The sequence below is a fragment of the Oryza brachyantha genome, chromosome 11, assembly GCF_000231095.2.
Source record: "Oryza brachyantha chromosome 11, ObraRS2, whole genome shotgun sequence".
NCBI classification, from domain to species: domain Eukaryota; kingdom Viridiplantae; phylum Streptophyta; class Magnoliopsida; order Poales; family Poaceae; genus Oryza; species Oryza brachyantha.
Window position 1 is genome coordinate 2,679,673 of NC_023173.2, and position 22,036 is coordinate 2,701,708.

At 38.3% G+C, this 22,036-nt stretch overlaps 2 protein-coding genes across 8 annotated transcripts; one reads left to right on the forward strand and one right to left on the reverse strand.

The window, feature by feature from the left end:
* The first annotated feature begins 634 nt into the window (after positions 1 to 634).
* Positions 635 to 7,673, forward strand: LOC102720372 (E3 ubiquitin-protein ligase CHFR). Of its 7 annotated transcripts, none has more exons than XM_015842302.2 (15): positions 635 to 753; positions 879 to 1,029; positions 2,486 to 2,580; positions 2,929 to 2,990; positions 3,075 to 3,166; positions 3,245 to 3,380; positions 3,629 to 3,715; positions 4,890 to 4,992; positions 5,055 to 5,174; positions 5,528 to 5,628; positions 5,733 to 5,798; positions 5,909 to 5,996; positions 6,447 to 6,507; positions 6,590 to 6,653; positions 7,162 to 7,388. In XM_015842302.2, exons 1-15 carry the CDS (start codon positions 672 to 674, stop codon positions 7,288 to 7,290), a joined length of 1,437 nt encoding a protein of 478 aa, XP_015697788.1. In that variant the 5' UTR covers positions 635 to 671; the 3' UTR covers positions 7,291 to 7,388. The 7 variants fall into 7 exon arrangements, with proteins under 7 accessions (XP_015697788.1, XP_015697789.1, XP_015697786.1 ...); XM_015842303.2 differs by having other exon boundaries at positions 5,067 to 5,174; XM_015842300.1 differs by lacking the exon at positions 6,447 to 6,507 and having other exon boundaries at positions 7,162 to 7,673.
* A 5,355-nt stretch (positions 7,674 to 13,028) lies between these two features.
* LOC121055711 (transcription factor PCF3-like) lies at positions 13,029 to 14,869 on the reverse strand. Its single transcript, XM_040528641.1, has one exon. It carries the CDS (start codon positions 14,666 to 14,668, stop codon positions 13,367 to 13,369), a length of 1,302 nt encoding a protein of 433 aa, XP_040384575.1. The 5' UTR covers positions 14,669 to 14,869; the 3' UTR covers positions 13,029 to 13,366.
* Positions 14,870 to 22,036: the final 7,167 nt, after the last annotated feature.

The following is a 22,036-nucleotide window of genomic DNA, read 5'->3' on the forward strand; positions in this document are numbered from 1 at the left end:
CATCTAGAGATTTTTTTGTCCCTTGTTTCGTCGGATGTTTAGACGTTAATTAGAAGTATTAAATATAGACTGATAATAAAACTAATTGTATAAATATAGGCTATTTCATTAGACAAATTTTTTGCCTAATTAAGTCATGATTAGCAAATGTTTACTATAGCATCACATTCACTAATCATGGACTAATTAGACTCAATAGATTCGTCTCACGAAATAATTCAGAATACCATTGGGTTTTATTAATAGTCTATATTTAATATTTCTAATTAATGTCCAAACATTCGATGCGACAGGGAAAAAAAGTCAATGGATCCAAACACCCCTCTAAAGATTATTTATCAAGATTAAGAAGAAAAAAAAGTGGGTGCAAGTAATAAACGAGGAATATACGACGTGAGGGTATGCGAGTATAAAATGAAAAGAATTTAGAATAAACAGTGATATTTTTTTAGCCCAACAAGAAAAGCAGCAATCTGGTCGGAGATCGACACAGGCCTGAACATTTCGGCCCAATCCAAGCCCATGCAGACCTTCCCCGTTGACTTGTGGGCCCCCGAAACCGAGACGGGCCCACCGCACGTCTGATACGTGGGCCCCTCTAAATTGCAGTCATCAAAAACCCCCCAAGCTTGCACGCACGCACCGAAGCCGCCGGAGAAGACAACGACGCCATGGACGCCGGCGAGTGCTCCAGCTCCCAGCCCTGCGCGCCCTCCCCGGACGCCTCCGGCGGCGGCGTCTGGGCCAAGCTAGGTGGCGACCTGGCCCTCCCTTTTCATCCCTCTATGAGCTGTTCCTTGGGTTCCTTCCGCCGCACGGGTTCTTGATTATTTTCCGTTCGCTTGTTGTCCTTTGGGGGGGCGCGCCATTGCTTGCAGTGCCCGCCGATTCCGCGTTCCCGGAGGTGGAGCTGGACGAGGAGGACCCCGTGGTGTGCTCCCGGGTCACCCCCGCCGGCGGGGAGGAGGTCGCGTGGTGCGAGATTAGGCGCGGCGCCGACGCGTCGTCGGCGACGATTAGGAATTTGAGGTATCTGTGGTGGTTGGTTTGCTTTTTCTCTCTCCCCTTTTTCGTTGCATCGCTCTTGTGGAGCGCGCATTGTAGGCGGCAAGATGCGTTCTTTTCTTCTTCGTTCTTGTTTTGTGCATGATTGGGTTGGATGCCATTACCATTCTTGATGCACGCCTGTTCTTGTAAAGCTAGGGTTGTAAGATGGAGAAATGTTCGGACTGATTGCGACGGAATGTGAGTTCTTGTGTGAATCGTTTGAGAAGCGGAACCTTTTCCCATATTGTAGTGTAGCTGTATCTCATTGTACCCAAACTTGTGAAAAGTTTACTTTCAATAAAAGAATGTTCAGATCTTTCTAATTCTAAAGTGCATCAATTTTCTTATCCATAAGTTGTTTTTCAAACTTTTCAATCTGATTGCTCAAACAAAAATCGAACTTTCGAATCGTGCTCATCTGAAATCAATAGTGGCAAGTCCCTGGATACAGGGAAGAAACAGATTGGTGATGACTGAGGAGCGAGGTAGTACTTTGGTAGTGGGGCAGAGGATGAGGACAAGGGGAAGCTCACTGCTGCTTTCAAGGTGGTTTGACCATGGGAGGGCCATGTAGGTGGGAAATGTGGAAGGGTCGGTGGGGAAGAGTGACAATTGTAATGATGCTTTTGTGGGTAAGTGGAGGGGAAAGGGAAACGGTGCTTACTGTTTGATCATTGGTTCAGGTATTTCATCGAGCAGCAGATACTGACTGTTACTCCTTCCAGTTCGAAATATTTCACACCATTAGCTTCACTATGCAACCTTTACCGTGCTTACAAATATACAACTATACATTACTATGGAAGTATGTTGCATGAAAAATCTAATATTGCAAGTTTCATTCATCCTATCTGAACAATTTTAAGAAGACGATTAACAGTCGAAGTTTGAATAGTAAAGTGAATGACGTCAAGTATTTAGAAGTGGATTTGTTGAGATGTAAGAAACCGGTAAATTTGTAGGTATGCATGTCTTGATCAAATTAGGTTGGACTGTTTTTCTAGTTTAATGTTGTTTCATAGCTATGCTCGTGAGATATAGTTGCTTTTATAGTGTTCCTTTTGTAACAGTAGGGCTGATTTGTAAATCACAGTACCATGTAAAATTGTTAATACGTAATGATGTTTCCCGGGTTTGGGGGGGGGGGGGAGTCAAGAGTGAAAAGGAGTTGGCCTCCTGAGTACACAGTCTGCTAACTGTTTATTATTGGCATTCTAGTTATTTGGATGATGAGAAATCTTGTGATTCTCAGTACCACTTTGAGCTTCATGCAGTTTTTCTATACTATATATTTCTTTAAATAATTTCTCTATGTGCATACATCATAGTCTGTTCTCATCTGTATTGCAAAGTTCTGTTATTCTTTTGTCATCTCTGTAATGTTTGTTTCATTAGACCACCTTCTTATTTTAACATTATACATGTGCCACTGAGAAAGCTCGGATGCAATTATTGTTGATGGAAGAATTATCCAGCAAGAAGCGGTTGACATTAAACCAGGGAGTGAAATTGTTCCAGGACCCCAGAAAGACGGTGAGATAATTATGTATGTTGAGTTTGGCAATTTGTGCATAGATTGATGATGGTGTATGCTTAAGAGTCTTGTTTTTCCTTTCAAATAGAATATCTTGTAAGTCTTCATGAAGCCAAATGAGTGCTTGGCTGCTTGCCCATGACTCTGTTCATTCATTGACCCATTTTGAATGTTTATAGTTTGCTAGACCTTTGTGTTTACAAAGTGAAACTTCTATGATTGTGTGTTTATAGTCGTGCTCTGCTAATTTTAACAAATTACAAATGCTCTTCATTTTGTTGTTCTGTTATGCTAAACCGGTGAACTGTATAATTATACATTGCATTGATGTATCCGTTTTCTTTCAGGGCATTTGTTGTACACCTTCGATATAACAGACTTGAAGGACCAGGACAAAAATAATATCAAGGTATTTTTTGTTAAATAAATGTTGATAAAAATAATAACCTTGGTGAATAAAAGTCACTAACTTCTATGTAAATGACGATGTCAGATTGTGCTGGATATTGAGAATGCAAAATGCAGCATATGCTTAACTTTGTGGCATGATGTTGTTACTGTTGCTCCATGCCTCCACAATTTCTGGTATTTCTTCTTCCAATCTTCCTACTCTGGATTTCTCTCAAAATTCTGGTTGGTGCTAATTTTCTGTATCCTTTTAAGCAATGGCTGCTTCTCAGAGTGGTTAAGAAGGTCTTCTGCTAATTCACGAGATAAAAGTCAGAGTGCTGCATGTCCACAATGTAGGACAGCAGTGCAATCAGTTGGTAGGAATCACTTCCTGCATAATATTGAAGAGGTGTGATAATTGCTTCTAATGACTTAAATCCTGAATACTACTCCCTCCGTTTCACAATTCAAGACTTTTTAGCTTGCCTAGATTTATATGGATGCTAATGAATTTAGACATATATATACAAATTATATATATTCATCAATGGATGAATCTAGGCAAGGCTAGAAAGTCTTACAATATGAAACGGAAATGATATTTAAGTTCTATGTATTGTACAACTGTGATATTTATTTATGGTTCTGCTTTTGCAGGCTATTCTGCAAGCCTTTTCATCACTACAGCGGTCTGACGAGGAGATTGCACTGTTGGAGTCATATGCCTCAGTCAAAACAAATATTGTGAGTTCAAAATCTTACTAAGAAATTGTTCATTTCCATCTCAATGTATTGTATCAAATGTTGTGCCATTATGTCATATTTGCCAGCAGCCCAGCAATGTAATTAGTCGCTGTTATCTGCCATAAAATCATAATATTATTTTAAGATCAGCATTTTTTAACTTGTTTATGTATTGTTGTCTATTTCACAGAAGTGCCTTACCCTGTCATTTGTTACTAGTTGCTGGTAAATACTACTTCCGTCCCATAATAACGTCATTTTTTGATTTCTATGCCCAATGCTTTGACCATCCGTCTTATTTGAAAAATTTGCACAAAAACTTAAAAAAATTAGTCACGCATAAAGTACTATTTATATTTTATCATCTAGTAACAATAAAAATATTAATCGCAAAAAATTTTCAAATAAAACGAAGAGTCAAAACATTGTATCTAAAAACTAAAAAATGACCTTGTTTCGGGACGGAGGTAGTATTTAATTTTGTGTTGATAGCTTTTAAACTTTTCAAAGCTTATAGTTAGCTCACCCTACTAATAAAAATGGAAGCTTTTTGGCCTTATCATGATAATGTGATATATAAAATGAAGGTTGCATGTTTTTTCCATAACATCTGTGTTGGGGGCTAATTTTACTAGAGTGGGAGTTTGGGTTAGGAGGCCTACCAAACGGGGCCTTACTCAACTCATGTGAGGTTTAATTGTCAAACTTTGACCAATTAAGGTGCAGCAGTTGTGTTTTACAATTTCTGCAAGTTGGTCTATGATGTATTTTAACCCAAAATTCACAGGGGATAGACAGCTGTCAGAGCGAGGTCAGATGGTAGCGACTTGAAGTAGAACAGTGCTAGGTGAAGGAGGGCACATATTGAGGGAACAATAGATTTATAATAGCCAACCATTAGAGAGACAGGAGCTGAATAGAGACTTGTTCATTCATGAATTAGACAATCCTCATCCTTGTAATAACTTGACCCTCAAGAAGCTTATCTCTAAAATAAGGAAATAGATACCAACCCAATCAAATCTTTTCTTAAAATCAACGTGATAGCTTGTGTCAGAGGAGAATTGATACTAGGTGTTCTCTGTGCTACATACTATGTTGCAAGTAATATTTGTTTTGGTATTTATATGACCAGCCCTGTGATTCTGAATTGTGAGCAATGTTCATGCCTTAGGTTTTGGGGAAACAGAGAAACCAGTCAAGGAAGCGCCGTTTGCCACGTTCAAATGATGAAATTGACCATACTGATCGTGCTGATTCTCTATGTCCTCAATGTGGTAAGTGTTGAAATTTCACTTTGAATATTTCCATTCTTCCTTTTTGACATGTTTCTCAAAAGAGATAATTGCAGGTGCTGAATTTGGTGGATTTAGGTGCAGTCCAGGTGCTCCGCACTTGCCATGTAATGGCTGTGGAGGAATGATGCCAGCCAGACCTAACACCACTATACCGCAGAAATGTAACCAATAATTATGATCATATTAAAAAGACTAATTTAATAGTTCAGTTCGTTTGATTGATTATTTACTGTAACCATCTGTGCTGCCGTGATGTTAGAACTGAGCATTTCTAGCTTCATATTTTTTCTTACCATACTAGTATGATTGGCATCAATTAGTTTAACGAAAGTTATTTTTGTTACAAATGAGGGGCATGGCAGTATGTACAGTTGCCTCAAGAACTATTTTGAAGTTTGCAGTAGCCACGAGTTGTTTGATTTCAACTTTTCCCTACTGAATGTTTATGCAAGTAATATCCTCTGTATTGTTTTTAATTTGCTTCTGGCTTTAATCTATAAACCTTATATTGCAGGTTTGGGATGTGATAGGGCATTTTGTGGTGCTTATTGGTGTTCCCTAGGAGTGAGTTCAAGTCAGCATAATCCAATCTGTGATCAGGAAACTTTCAAGATGGTAAGGCAATCTGTTACTTCTATCTTCTAGGTCCCACTGTACTATCATCATACACAGTCATTCACTGTTTGACATGTTGTGCGGATTGCTGTGTAACTCTGTAGATCTCTCAGCGCCATATCTCTAGTGTTCCTGTTACAATTCATGGTGGCAATCAATATGAAAAAGATGTAGGAAGTTTTCATCATTATCTTATCCTGTCATATTGTTCTTTTACAGCCTAAATAGGACTATAGTAGTTTCACATGTGAGTAGTAAGTACAGTTTTTATCATTTCTAGATTACAGAAAGATGTATACAACAATCAGGGAAAGCATTGCAAGCTGTAATCTCAGAGTGGACCGTAAAGTTTGACAACAAGGAGCTTGGTAACCCTCTGTCTAGTTGAGTTAATTTCTGCATTGATGCAAATGTGATTCTATTTGTTATTTAGTTGTTGTATGCACTTATTTTACTGCAATAAGAATCAAGTAAGAATATGCATATTGCATGTTGCAGTTTTGCATTTTCTTACATTAAGATTACATCATGATTGTTGTAGCATATTAAGAACCAGGTAAGAGCAATTACTTACACAGTTTCTGAATTGTTTTCTGCAGACAGGATTTATTTATGAGTTGAAAGTCGAAAAAGGAAAACCTACTTTTAAGGACATATATCTATTTTTAGTGATTTATAAACCACCACTCTTGACCCTATGTTTACTCTCTTGTTGCACAAATGGACATGCCCCTAGCTGTCATAGCTGTATGATAGGCTGTCGTTGCACATGCCCCGTCTTTCCCATTTGTATGATATACTGTTCTTGTTGAATGCAGATCGCTCAAGATTGCAGCTAAACCATGTTGATGAAATTACTTCTAGGACATATGTTTGCAAGTAACTATTTTGCCTAGTTTACCAGGATAGTTCGATTTCATCTTGCTGATTTTTCTCATTTGTTGACTTCAAACTTATGCAGCCAATGCTACAACAAGTTCATTGATTTCCTGCTGTACTGGTTCCGTGTATCAATGCCCAGAAATGTATGTATCCTGCACGCAGCTATTAACAGTTCCTCTTCATGATGTGAATGCCTTTTGCTCATATTAATCAATTCATTTTCTTAAAATGAACATATGTGATAGGTCACTAAGCCACACAATATGAAGCTAACATGTCTTGCAGAAATTGTTCTAGAACTTTTCTGTGTTCCAAACCAACTTTATTAAATGGTGTTTTAATTATCTCAATGGCCAGTGTTGCAGCATATTCTTCAAATTTGACATGGACTTAATATTAGTTAAGGTTGTTTGAACTGATTAGTTTTACTTCACATGGATTATTTAGTTGCTTTACATGATGTAATCCTGGCCTCCAGTTTTCAACTCATGTTCTTCCCAATGGACTCTTGTTGCTTTCTAAAATCGTGAGTAGGACAACAAAAGTATTTCTTTTAACAAGTATAAACCTCATGAAACCTATAAAAATCTCATTTATTCATAGATCCTACCAGCCTCTGCTCCTGACATTGATGATGATGTTCTTTTCCAGCTCCTTCCACCTGATGCTGCTAACAGGGACAGCTGCTGGTATGGTTTCATGTGCCGAACCCAGCACCACCGGCCTGACCATGCGAAGAAGCTCAACCATGTCTGCCGTCCAACAAGAGGCAACCCCTAGTCTGCCCCTTTACCTGAACCAATCACCCAACAGTGGCAGCAATGTACAGCAAAACATCAAGCCCCCTAGCCTCTAGTCTGGTTTTATTATTACGTCCGTTCCACATTATAAGACTTTCTAGCCTTGTCTAGATTCATGTGTGCTAATGAATCTAGACATATATATAAAATATATACATTCATACATGGATGAATTTAGGTAAAGCTATAAAGTATTATAATATAAAACCGAGGCAGTAGTGTTTAACAGCTCTGTCTGATTTGTAGGAATGATTGTCAACCACATGCAACCAATGTCAAATGTCTAAACCGATACAACCTGTTTCTCTTAACCTCATATCAACGTCTACTATATGTGATGTTCCATATTATTGTGACTTATGCAAAGCAACATCACATGCTTTCAACTTGCTATATTTCGCCCATCTGCGAGTGTTTGAACAAAGGGAGCAGGAGAAATTCTCTGAAAGAGAAACGGGCAAGGCCTGCCTGCCTGGCTGTCCTGATGGATACAAGAACCAGCACATATCCTGTTAATCAATCTTGACCAGTGCCTGAAAACGAAAGCACATTGCTCTTGCACTGCATGGACGGATGCTGTTGCTGTGATGGCCACTCTGTCGGCAGGTCAGGGGATACGCATGTATTCTCAATCTGTTCTAAAATATAAGAATTTTTGGGGGTTTATTAAAATTAACTAGGGAAAATTGTGATTGGTTCAGATAAAGAATTAGACAAAAAAAATTACAAATGAGATGGCTCTAATTGGGTAAGACAAGGAGGCTTGTAGATAGAGAATATACTATATTCTACTCGGATATAATTATGTTTATGAGCTAATAATTTTTAACCTTAAATTTAGAGTGATTTTAGGGTTTTTTAATCCTATTTTATTATCAGTCTTACTTTTAGATCGGTACAAACACTAATACAAAAATTTTATTTATAAATTATTTTTTATTTACAAATATATCGTTTGGTCTTTTCTTCCTAAAGCGAATATATGACCCTAGAAGTCGCTTTATTTTTGGACGGATCAAGTATTTGTGTATGCATAATAATAATTCAGTTATATTATATGCCCTCTCTTTCACACGCATGACACTGACATCTCCATGGCCATGGGCAAGAGGGAAAGAAATGGCGACGGCGACGCGTTCATGCAGCTTCAACCCATCTCGCCGTCCTTGTCGGCGAATTTGTTATCACGTCGTCGTCAGGTTACTGCCCGGTTTTAATCAGCGTCGACATGATCACCATCTTTGACACTGCAATCAGCCGCAATTATCCATTTCATGTGTGTGTGTGTCTACATGGATGTTTTAGTTTTGGCCCATTGATGTTTAGTATCTTTTGAGGTAGCATATGGCTACTTTTGGTTTATGGTAAATGGTAAAGATGTGATGGTTTTTTTTTCTTTTTGAGAGGAAAAATTGGAAGTTAATTAAGCGAATGAAAGCATCCTGCTTCTGCATCTGCCAGGAATATACTCTCTCCACTTTTTTTTTATTTAATATTATTGACTTTTTTTTAAAAAAGTTGATCATTTATCTTATTAAAAAAATTACATAATTATTAATTATTTTAGGGTGTTTTTTATTACTAAAGACATTTGAAGCATGGCTTATGTTTTTATCTATTCTCATAAAAGTTTTGAACAAGATAAATATATAGTTAAACGTAGACATATAAATCATCGGCATCAAATAAAAAAAAGATGGAATGGTGGACATGGTTAGTGCAGATTTAGGGTGGCTGTGTCCATCATGATTAGGCTAATCTTATCCTAATCCTAGTCTAATTAAAATGCTTTCTTTCTGCCAAAGCTGATCTTTACATCTCAACTTGCAAACTACCGTGGTATATTTGTTCATGCATGTCAATTAATGTAGCTAGGAGATGATGGTAAGTATGTAAAAGGATGATAAAACTGCTCAAAGTGATGTGTAAACAGAACTATTTCAGTTTTATTAGCTGCACTAAAGGCAAGGGCAACAGTTGACCTTCAGCTGTGGCAGAGAGGACGCGTCATGGACAGAGGTCGCTCTTCATGCCACAGTGCCGACCAAACATGTATATTTTGCACGGCTGTCTGCTCAAATTTGATGAAATGAAAATCAGTTTCCTTATTTTATCTGAAGAAATTAAGAGGCGCTTATCGACGTCACAACTATGGATCAAATTTCTCTAACTTTAAAATCACGGATATTCGTAGAGACCACGTATCAATGATAAATTCACGTGTCTGCGATTTCAGATGATCATATTTCCACATAAATGTGACTACTCCTTCCATCCCAGAATAAGACAAACTTTGGGTTTCCGTGTTCAGCGTTTGATCATCCGTTTTATTTGAAAAAAAATTAAGAAATTAAAAAAATAAGTCACACGTAAAGTACTAACTATTCACGATTTATCATCTAATAAAAATAAAAATATTAACCGTAAAAGTTTTTTAAATAAAACGAAAAGTCAAATATTATAGATAAAAAATGAAAGATTGATTTGTTTTGGGACGAAAGGAGTATGATCCATCAATAAATATGGACTGAATACCTAACACATCCCTGCAACTCTGCATGAGCCAAAATCTCATATAGCTAGTATTAATTTATCGTTTACTAATAGAATCGCTATATCTCTAATCCTATTCGCTCCTCTAGCTAGCTTAATTTTGCTTGAGTGATCATGGATATAAATATCTAGCTCGACACAATGAAACATCAGATGTGTCTCAAGATTCTCACATTGCGATGCTCCCTTTTTTATGGACAATGATAGCTAGCAATGACCCATATTTGTTGAATTTTGCTCCACCAAGGTACCTTTTATTTCTTGTGTTTTTTTTTCAATATTATTACCACATCCATTATTTTTCCTCAGGGTTTGTTCTCTTCTAATTAGCATCTGCTTTTCCTCAAGAAAGAAAAAGACTTTACTTGTGGCAGATAGTCAGGTATTTTTAGATAATGAAAGATAAAATATACACACCTCCGGTTTCTGCACGGATGTGCAGATGTTGGCTAATTAGTCCCCAACGACCGGTAAAGATGGTAGTATTTCTTAAAATATACAAAATAAAGATCAAGACGAAGGGCTAGATAGCACTAAAAATAGCACAACAAGCTTACCTTTTAACTAACAGATTTCAAGCTTCTAACTAGTGCTTTGCTTTTTTTTTTCAAAAAAAAAAAAACCCGTTCCAGAAAGGAAGTACAGAAGAGTTTTCCGAAGAATGGATGAAATCAAGCTGTGGATCTACAATGAGAAATTTTATGGTTCTTCAAGTTTAAGAAAGTATATCGAGTTATCAAATTTTGTTTCCAAGTATCTAAGGGTGTCAAGTTTTGACATTAGAATATGGTGCCTGAAAATATCTTATAAATGATGGTAAAATAAACTCTTCCACGATCCATTCATTTGCCATAAACTCAGTTTTATCCATCGGTAATCGACCAGAGCCCTTTCATAAACACACCTTCATGAATGCAAATTAATCATAATTTCTGTCACCTCACAAAAAATCTGGATATATCGAGCTGTGAAAACACATAGCAAAATATCTGCAAGTGTGTGATATCCATCATCTGCCATTGGACGCACAAAGTCAGAGGGAGCATCACGAGCAATACTCAGCACTGCAACAGATTCGGAGCGACATTAGCTAAGCTTTGGTGTACAACTGTTCAAAAGGCAGCCACACTGCCATGCATATGTGCCACTACTGAATTCAAGTGACAGCAGCATGCAGCTGCATCTCAGATAGCACATATATAAAACACGCACACACACGTATATTTATATGAGATTTGCTTGGGTAACTCAAGGTGCCGAATCGTTTTTCATCTAGCATGAGTAGCATGTGCACTGTTAGATCCAACGGTCAAAAACGATTTGGTATCGCGAGATACTGGTACATCGAGACTTTTTGTTGGACTGAAATAAACTTCTATTTATATACCATCGTTAAGAAGCTAGCATCTCACAAGAATATTACTCCATCAGTTTCGTATTATTAGTCACTTTAAATTATCGCATGCCAAATAACCAAGTTAATTCGTAGAATGGAAATATAATAGCATCCACAACAAAGTAAACCCTCAATAGAATTTATTTTATACAGTATATTTATTTTGGTTTAAAATATTATATATTTCTTATAAAATAGGTTGAATTTAAATATGTTTACTAAAGTTAAACCTAAAATAACTTATGATATGAAACGAAGGGGATAACACCATTGACAAGAATTAGCCAACGACGTGGTTCCAGTCTTGTTTAGAATATGTGCATGATCGGTCGATGGGAGAATTTCATAGCAGATGATGTAGAACAAGGGAATTTTTGAGGGTCTATACTTTTGAAAGGAATTGAACTATTCTTTTATAAAATTCCTTAAAAGGCCTATCAACAATAGTTACTACTATAAGATTCTCACAGTTTGAATAAATGCTTGTATAAAACCACTAAGGATGATGGAGAGACCCCACTCAGTATAGACATATAAGAAGCGCCTATATATTGTAACAAACCTAAATAGCACTAATTACAATTAGCAACAACCTACGAACTATTTGGAGCATAGTTGAAAGATTGCATGGGTTCAATAACAAACGGTAGTTACTTTTGAAATATTTATAGGATTCTCCCACTTCAAAGGAGTGCTCATATGGCAAAATCTGAATTTTCAATCTTAAATTTAGATAAATTTAGAGTTGACTTTAGAGTTTTTTTTATCAAAATTTATTTTCTAGCATTAAATTTTAGATCACTAAGAATACATATATATAAAAGTTTTATTCACAAATTATTTTTTAAATATGTCATTTGGCTTTTTCCACGATAAAGTCAAACAATCACCCCCTTATTAATTATAAAGTGAAACAACATTATAAAGCATGGAAATATGAAGATTACATGTAACTATTATAGCAACCATGGAACGATTAATCGATAACAGTATATAGTACGCTTAAAATAACAATAGGCTAACATAGATTTTATAAAAGCCAGCTGTTTTTCTCCTAATAATCTTGGAGGACTCCCAACACTTTTCATACACACGTTCTACTTTGAAACCGCTAATAATAATCGAACAATTAATCTCAGATAGGATTAATGGCGTGCAAGAAGTTATAATGCGCAAAGTAAGAAGCAAATATGTTACATAAAACCTAGGAAATAATCGTTACCAACAGTACATCTATGACATATTCGGAGTGAGTCAAATTATAGTGCTAACTTTTCAAAAAAAAAAATTCTAGGTGTCCCGTGCTTCAAATAGATCTATAAAATTGATAATTATTACGAGAGATTTTCTTCAGTCCAACAAAATATACCTCGAGGTACCGGTACCTCGCGACACCAAATTATTTCTGATCATTGGATCTAACCGTGCATATCCTACTCAGCTAGATTCAACGGTGGAAAACGATTTGATACCTCAAGATACTTTTTGTTGGACCGGAGCAAATCTCTTATAACGATGATGACCTTATAATAAATGTAGAACTAGAAAAAAATATATATGTAAATTAGACAAGATGCAACTATCACAACAAACTACACAGAAGGATTAATGAGTTTAGCATAGGGTTGCATGAATCAGCCTAAGTTGATCTCATTTTTTTTCTTCTTCTGAAGCTTGTGTCCAGCATAGACTGACAACAAGATAGAGATTAAAATAATCACTGATCAGCTAGCTATGCTCTTCTCAAGATCGATCGAATTGGACCCACTGCTAATCATCACCATCATTCCAATCATCATCATCATCACCACAAACACCTTACATTTGATTAATTAATTAATCCAAAAGAGATCGACACCCAAACTAAAATAATCCCCCAGGTGATTACAGAAGAAAAAAATTAAACTAAACAAACAATCGATTGATCACCATGATTTGATTAATTAATTAATTAACGAGAGCAGCATGCAGCAAAAGCTCCAAACACCTAATCTACGCTCGCTAATCATCACATGCCATTTTGCACAGCTACCTCATCCTCGTTAGCCATGGCCATTGCTAGCTTTCAGCTCAGCTCAGCACAGTGACTTCACTTTGCTTGATTAGCTCACCGCGGGCTCGCGGCGGCGCCGCCAGCCTCGCCGCCGCCGTTGGCGCGCGGCTGACCGTCTTGCTGCTGCTGCCGCTGCTCGCCGCTGCCAGAGCGGCCGCCGGCGCAGGCGTTGAGAGCGGCGAGCATGCCGAGGTTGTTGTTGTTGGTGGTGGTGGTGGTGGTGGTGGTGTTGTCCGCCATGCTGACGTTCATCGCCGGGAAGCTGCTGCGTGACATGAACTGCAGCGGCGCCTGCACCGTGTTCCCGGCGCCGGCGCCGGTGAACGTCCATGCTGGCTGCATCCAGAACGCGGCGCCGGTGGTGTTCGGCCCCACGGCCCACATTGCTGACGGAGCGGTTGGCGGCGGCGCTGGCGGCGCCGCCGCCCGGGCCTTCTGCTCGGTCTCGCCGGCGGCGGTGCCGTCGGGGTCTTGGCGAGAGGTGTCCTTGAACAGGTCGTCGGCTTCCCTGTAGCGCTTCCGCATGAACTCGCCGGCGCCGGGATCTTGGGGCGCCTCCGGGTGCTGGTGCTGGTGCTGCGGCGGCGGAGGGAGCAGCTGGTGGTGGTGGAACCCGAGCATGGCAGCGACGTCGTGCTGCTGCGGCTGGAGGTGGTGGAACGGCGCCCCGCGGGGCGAGGAGGAGTGAGAGGCGGCGGCGGAGCGGAGGGACACGGCGAGGGAGGAGAAGTTGGCGGGGATTGTCCCCGTGCCGGTCGCCGCAACGATGGCCGGCTCCGCCTGCTGCAGCAGCCACTCGATGGTCTCGCCGTCGGTCTTGTGACCGAGCTCGCGGGTGAGCTGGAAAACCCGCGCCGCGCACAGCGCCGGCATCCGTATCCGCCGCCCGCGCCCCTCCACCTTGGTGTGCCGGTCCTTGGTCGGCCGCTTCGCCCCCGCCGGCACCACCGCCTTCTTCTCCGACGACGGCGGCGGAGCCGCCCCGGCCTGGACCTGCCCTGCACCACCACCACCACCCGGAGCAGCAGCAGCAGGTGGATGAGGCACTATGGCCAGCGACCCCATGAACGACGCCGGCGCCTGCATGGTATTCGGCGCGGCGCCACCCGTCGCCGTGTAGTAGAACGGGTGGTGCTGGTGCTGATGCTGATGCACCACCTGCGCCGCCGCCGCCGCCGCCGCGGCGGCGGCGTGTGCGTGGTGGTCGGACGTGCTCCGGCTGCTGTTGGTGCTGGTGCTCGTGCTGCTCGACGGCGCCGCGCCACCCTGCTGCTCCATACCTCCCTCCTCCTCCCCCGTCAGGCCGACCACAGCAAACACCACAAGAATCAGCGCACAGTTAGCCACCACGTACATGCAGCTAGCCGCCCTCGCCGCCGCGCCGGCGTTCGCCGGAACCCAAGCCGAGATAGAGAGGACGGCGGCGGCGCGGCGCACGTGCGTGGCACGCGCGGGTGAGGAGGGAGGGAGAGGTGGTGTGGGGCTGGGAGGAGAAAGAGAAAGAGAGAGAGAGAGGAGGAGGAGGAAGAGAGGAGAGGGTGTGGGGTTGGTAGGTTTTGGGGGTTTTTCTTGATTAGGGCTTCCTAAGCAAGCACAAACAAACCACCATGGGGGCATTCTCTCTTATAATCTCCCATTTTAATTTTTTGTTGGGGTAGATTTAGGAAGGTCTAATTGCTAGTGATATGGTATGGTCCTCTCCCATGGGTTAATCAAGGAAGATTATTAATGGGCGACTATTTTCATGGGTACGTTTAGTTGGCGTATTTGATATTTTTGGTTGGTTTTGAATGTTAGGATTATGTGAACGCGTTTCAGGTGGTAATATTAGCGAGGTTGTGGTCTTTTACTTGATATTGTGTTTATTTCTATATCTAATATTTCAGTCAATTAATCCTTCCAGCATATTTTAATTAATTCACAGCCTATTATATCTTCTTACATCGATATCGTCCTTGCTCGTATTACTAATAAATAGTCATGTTGTTGACCTCTTGCTCTAAGTATCCAAGTTTATGACAGTGGGCTCTTTCTTTGCTTTCGTTGTTAGTACTGCATTAGTTACATGTCGTGATGGATACTATACATCTTTTTTTCTAATTCTTAAATACTTCAACATTGTAGTCTCCTTCAGCAACAAATTACGTTCAAAATGAGGTATAGCATGTAAACGGCTTCATAATCGATCGATTACATGTATTAATTACTACACCCAAAACTCTTGCTAGCCAAAGGCAGGAGCTTTACAGAGAGGTCACACCACCATCTCCATATGGTTGTTCATCCCAATTTAGCCAAAAAAATCAATAGTATCAATTAACACAAATTAACACTTTACTGAAATTCTACAAGTAACACACCATCAAGTGCAAGCAAGCTAGAGATATATATGCCTTCTATGTATTCAAACCCAGTTGGTCAATCTCTGCAGGTTTCTTTTTTGCCCAGCTTTCTAGGGTTCTTAGCTCTTTAATCATTTGGAGAAGAGAGGAGCTATATACACATGTAGGTAGCTTCAGAAATTCTCTCTGGAGCTAGCTGTGGCTTGTGAAGGCTAAAATTTAGACGACGTGATGGAGCGTACGTGTAGCAGCAAGCTAGGCCACTCGTGGGTCCTCGGAATGATGAACACAAAGAGGCACAGTAGAGAGGCACCCTTTTCTCTTTGTGCCAAGACACCAACTGGGAAACATTAGAAAGCCCCCACACATGCCCTCATCTTCATCTTTGTACATATGTTCTTCCTAGCTAGCTCCTTGTGGCCAAAGTCAAAAAAAATAAAAGGTGTCAGTTTTTCGTTTAAATTTCTTTTTGTAAAAATAATAGTGGTAAGAAAGTTTACAGATGGATTTGCGAGTATGGGTGAGATTTAGAGGACGACATTGGTCAAAGATGCAACAGCTACGGGTATTGTATGCAACCAGGTTCGAGTAATAAATAACGATCCCTATTTTACGCAAGATTTATAGCATCTGTTATGCAATTACTGTGACATAAGAAGGTAGTCGATGGGTATTCATGCATAGTAGTCAAGCATGCAAATTGAAGGCTTGGACTAGAAGTAATAACGATTGAGTTACAATTTACAAGTGCAATATAATCCTGCTTTCATGAAGCACAACTAGTAGCACCGCTATATCTAAAGTGAAGCAAGGTGCCACTAGCACCTGTAGTGTGTAGCAATATATTAGTAGGAGAGTGTATAGGAGAATTCCTAGTTCTTTGGGGGTTCTTGTGCTTTGAATATATGGGGAAGTGCAAATGAGTTGAAAAAAGTTTTAAAACAACGAAAAACTAGGAAAATATGCCATCACATATATAATTCCAACATTGTTTTTTTCCTGGTTATTTTCACATAGTTTGGTCCACGACACCAAGAGAGAGACACTTCTTCACAATTGGTACTATTATCTAATAAACTTTAACAAAATCTTTGAAATTCCAATGTCTAATTCCTCAACTTCTTCAATGAAGAGTATTTATCTATTGCCTCTTACTTCACTACATATGCACAATATCCATGGCTTGGTGGATCTATATAAGTAGGTCATGAGGAATTAATGGAGTGTGAGCTTAAGACTTAGTAGATGCATATATAACTATTGCCATGTACCCCACTGTACATGAGGTCATCAAATGGATTATATGTATGCATTTGAAATGGAACATCTCATGCTTGATGGCTTGGTGCCTTGATCCATCCATCTACTTAATTAGCGGTACTTAATTAGCGGTGACAAGCATACAAACATCGATCCATGGATATCAGAAGTGCTCGTTTGAGACACATGATTCTAAAAACGCATGAATAGAAGAAAAAAAATGTAAAAGTATAATGTTATACCTCTAGATTCTACAGGAATTGAAAGCAGGGAAAGTTTCAAAACTATCCCTAGCTTGTTTGATACATAGGAGAAACGTACATGTGACTTTGGAGTCATGGGAAAAAAACATGAGATAGCTCCCATGTTTATTAGTTTTCCTTTAAAATCTCTATAGTGATAGGATTACCCAATCCAATACGAATTTCAAAAAAATTAAGGATAAAGATTCCAATAATCCTTTGTTTTAAGGCTTTACTAGGATTTTTTCCCCATATGCTAGAAATCCAACGCAATTCCTATATTTTTCTTATATATATAAGAAGTACATCTTTGAATATTTGATAGTCCCCTTTGTGTGTATATATGTTGAACTACACATGCATCTGGCTATTGTGTAATCAGTTTGCACCTGAGTGAGATTTGCTTGATATTTTCTCGTCTTCCCTAACTACAATCCAATATTTTTTTAATGCATGCCATATTTCTTATAAAAAATATCTTTTTATCCTTAGTTATTCATATTCTTATATACTAATATTTTCAAAATCATTCTAATCATATAGTTCTATCCGATGTCGATTTAATCCAAGGTGATAACGATACAACAGATATTTTTTTCACTTGGGTTATACCCAAAATTTCCCCATGGGGGTAGAACAAGGGGGCCATGAAGCCGGGGGGAGACATCGCAGGTGCGGGGTGTCAGAATGGAGCATCTAATGCTGCTGACAGCTCATCCCAACAGCACCAACCAGGTCTCTTCACTCACTCACACACACAGTCACTCTCTCTCTCATCACATACACAGAAAGAGAGATAGAGAGAGAACAGAGGGAGCAAGAGGCACAGTGGTGTACAGTGCTACTCCTGTCCTCTCCATTTCCAAGGAAAAAAACAATCAACCATCCATCATAGCTAGATTAATTAATCACAGGACGATTAGAGCAAGTTTGATAGTATAGCCAACTACTGGCTCCAATTTATCTATAGTCAATCTAATAGTCAATTTATACAATAGTTATCTATAAAACATCAATACATAGTCTCACATGTCATACACACACTACGTCTTAGAGCCCGTGCTATAACTGCTTTAAATTAGTAGCTCATCTCTCTTCTCTCTTCCCTCTTATCTCTTTAAAATATGCTTATCGGCTATAAGCATATTTTAAAGAGATAAGAGGGGAGAGATAAGAGAGATGAGTTACTAAGAGCAAGTTCAATAGTATAGCCAACTACTAGCTCCAATTCATCTATAGTCAATCTAATAGCCTATTCATACAATAGCTACCTATCAAACATCAATACATGGTCCCACGTGTCATACACATATTTTTTCTTAGAGCCCGTGTGTAACTGGTTATAAATTAGTAGCCCACCTCTTTTCTCTCTTCCCTCTTATCTCTTTAAAATATGAGTACAACTGACTTATAGCCTGATATTGTACCTGCTCTAATCTGTAGCTAGCTGCACACGGGTTTCAAGACAAAATGTGTGTATGACATATGAGATCATGTATTGATGTTTTATAAGTAACTATTGTATAAATTAGCTATTAAATTGACTATAAATAAATTGGAGCTAGAAGTTAACTACATTGCTCTACAATAGTTGATCGATGATCCTAGCTAGATACTCCCAGTCCCAGCTAGCTAGTGTGTGAGTGTGTCTGCCCTAGCACCCAATAAAACGCTAAACAATGACTGGTCTGGGTGTGGTGTGGTTGCTAGTTCTTGCATTGCCATGCAGCTGGCCAATTTGCTCCTTAGTGCTCCAACATCTTTAGCTGTTCCTCCTTTCTTTTTTTTTTTTTTTCAGTTTAGAGGCTACATCTCTCGATAATCGATATCTGCCATGTAGATCTCTAGCTAATTTGCAGGAATAATGTCAATGTGTGTAGGTATTAGTGCCGTATTCAACCACGAGGTTCATATAAATAGGTGGCGATTGTTCGACTCTTTTTTTATAGAAAAAGTCAAACGGTATATTTATAAATAAAAAATAATTTGTAAATATAACTTTATATACGTATTGTTAGCGACGAAAAAGCTAAAGCTGGAAAATAAATTTCGGTGAAAGAAGCCTAAAATTAACTCTAAAGTTAAAGTTAAAAATTCAAAACTTAGTTTATAAAGATAAGTATAAATAAAAAGATGAGGAGGATAGATACCAAGTAGGGTTGGGATGATGGGTTTGGATTATCGACCCTATCACACTTTTTTTTAAAAAAGTAAGCTACTAGCTAATTTACCGAGCTAATCAGGAACTTGTTTATTTTTAAAAAGAGCTCTATGGAATATTTTTGAGCTAGCTAGTTTGACATGCATGTGAGGTGTGAGCTAGAGAGTAGATGCCAACGTGCCATGCATGGTTGCAATTTTAGCTTCATCGCCAATATAGGGTAAGAACACACTAACTGTTTGAGGACAAATGGAGAAGAATAAAGATCATAAAACGCAAAAACAAAAATAAATGCATCAGTGGATAAGTATGCTTAAAGAAATACCCCCCACAGTTAAGTTTGATAATGTAAGCCGGCTTTAGTATTGCCCTAAATCAAATTTATTAATTTAACTTTGATTGAATTTATAGAAAAATAATGTACCTATATATATACAACATTAAATGAGTTTTATTGAGTTCACTGTAAACTACGTATTGATGTATAGTGTATTTATTTGTTGTTATAAACATATATTTATGTATTTTTTCTATGAATTCGGTCACAAGTTGAAAAGTTTAACTTGGAATAAAAAAATTACAATCGGGAACTGATGGAATAATTAATATAGCCCATGGGACTCCCATCTATTACGATCGAAAGATGCTTAAAGAGATTCATTAAATGTCTATAATCAGTCTGTAATTAACAAAAGTGTCTCTTTGTACAGATACTTGGATATATAGTTTTGATATACAAATTTGTTGATAGTTACGGCATGTACGATGGTAATTAATAGGGGCTTTATTTTGTTGATATAGAGAAGAGAAAGATAAGAGACAAAATATAACGGCTACGCTTAACAACGGCTAAATAATGGCTCCCACTCTCGATCTATAAAATGGAAGGTTGGCTATATATGAGAGTGAAAAAAAAAGAGTAGTAATAAAAAAATTGGTCAATTTATAAATAATTATTGTCTAATAACTCATACTATACTATACCTTTGAATATGTACTTCTCATTGTTCTCAACTGAACATTTTTTTACATAGATAGCATCCCCGGCCCATTACCTCTGCGTTTGGGATGGATGTATAAGCCCTTGGGTTGTATTATTTTGGGATAGAGTGAACATGACAAATCCCTCGTATTGAAAGGAACCCGTAATACGAAAAAAATATCAATATCAATAAAGAAATAAAGCCAAACTAAAAGTAATATGATAACAATGGGCAGAAATTAAGCATATATAAACCACGCGCGCCTATCATTAGTACGTAGCTCAGAAAGCATCTTTGATATATTGTACGCAAATGGTTTCTCATTATTAACTGAAAAGAGGCAAATGGTTGCTAGCTAATCATCATTTTGTTCATCGGTAATGTGTGTGTGTGGTGCTAGATGGCATCCCCATGCATGATCCAAAACCTCTCAACTGCAATTGATTTACGTACGTAGCTCGAATAAATAATATAAGTATTCTGCATACGTCTATATTAATTTTGAAAAATACACTGAAATATTTATATTTTCAAATAGAGGGAGTACCTACCAAATATATTTTAGAATTATATATATGTGTGTGTGGAGAGATAGACACACACACACATCCTGATCCTGCCACTGCTTTTTGGTATCTATAAACCAGTCCCTGATTAAGGTAATGAATGCTATTTGGAGTTTTGTGGAGGATGAATTAAGATGAGCACGTAGAAAAATTAAATAAGATAGCTGAGGAAGGAGGGAGATATATATATATATATATATATATATATATATATATATATATATATATATATATATATATATATATATATAGCTAGCTATGGATGGATGTGTGGTTGGATTCAAGTCTCTCGACAAGGCGCAGTGTGCTCCCTCGCTGGTCAAAACTGCACAAGTTGTCTGCTCCACTCCATCCTGCACGGGCTAGCTACTCCATCATCACTATATGCTATGGCACCAATTATATGTAACTGAAATTAATAATTACCAATCTAGAGCTTTTAGATACTATGCAACTGTACAATATTAATATATATTGTCATCAACTTGTGCCTAGTATGTGCTGTTGTTATTAGTGTATTATTAGAATATTAGTATATTAAAAAAGTTAGTAGAATATGATGGTCGTTTTTCGAATTATATATAGTCCTTTAGATTAAAAGAGAAATCCACGTCTACTATAATTTACAGGGTATTATTTTTATTAAAAAAATGAAAACTATTGTAAAGCTAAATTTCATGCATGGTCAAATTTACATAAAAGACCACATGCATTATCACTTTATAGCGCATAACCACATGTTTTATGGTTATAGTGTTCGATAGCTAGAACCTCATTTTATTTAAATCTCATGTAAAGTTTTAATATATTCAAAACACAATAAATTTAACCTACTACCTATATTAAGAAATTAATAGCTAAAATTTTGTGAACATTTTATAAGATGAAACCGTTAAGTAGCATGCATAGGGGTGTTTTTTTGTGAAACATTTAGGATCATATATAGTTCCCCGAAGTTCTGCATCCATAATGCATAAGTCACAGTAATACCTATGGTTTTCTACTAGTTTGATAATAAAATATGGGGTTTTCTAAAATTTACTCTTATATTTATCGATTCTAAATTTAGGATTTCTAATGATAATTAAAATTAATAATTCACGTTAATATAAATGTTAGATTCAATATTTTAATTTAGCACTTACTATATTTATTGTTACTAAAACACCC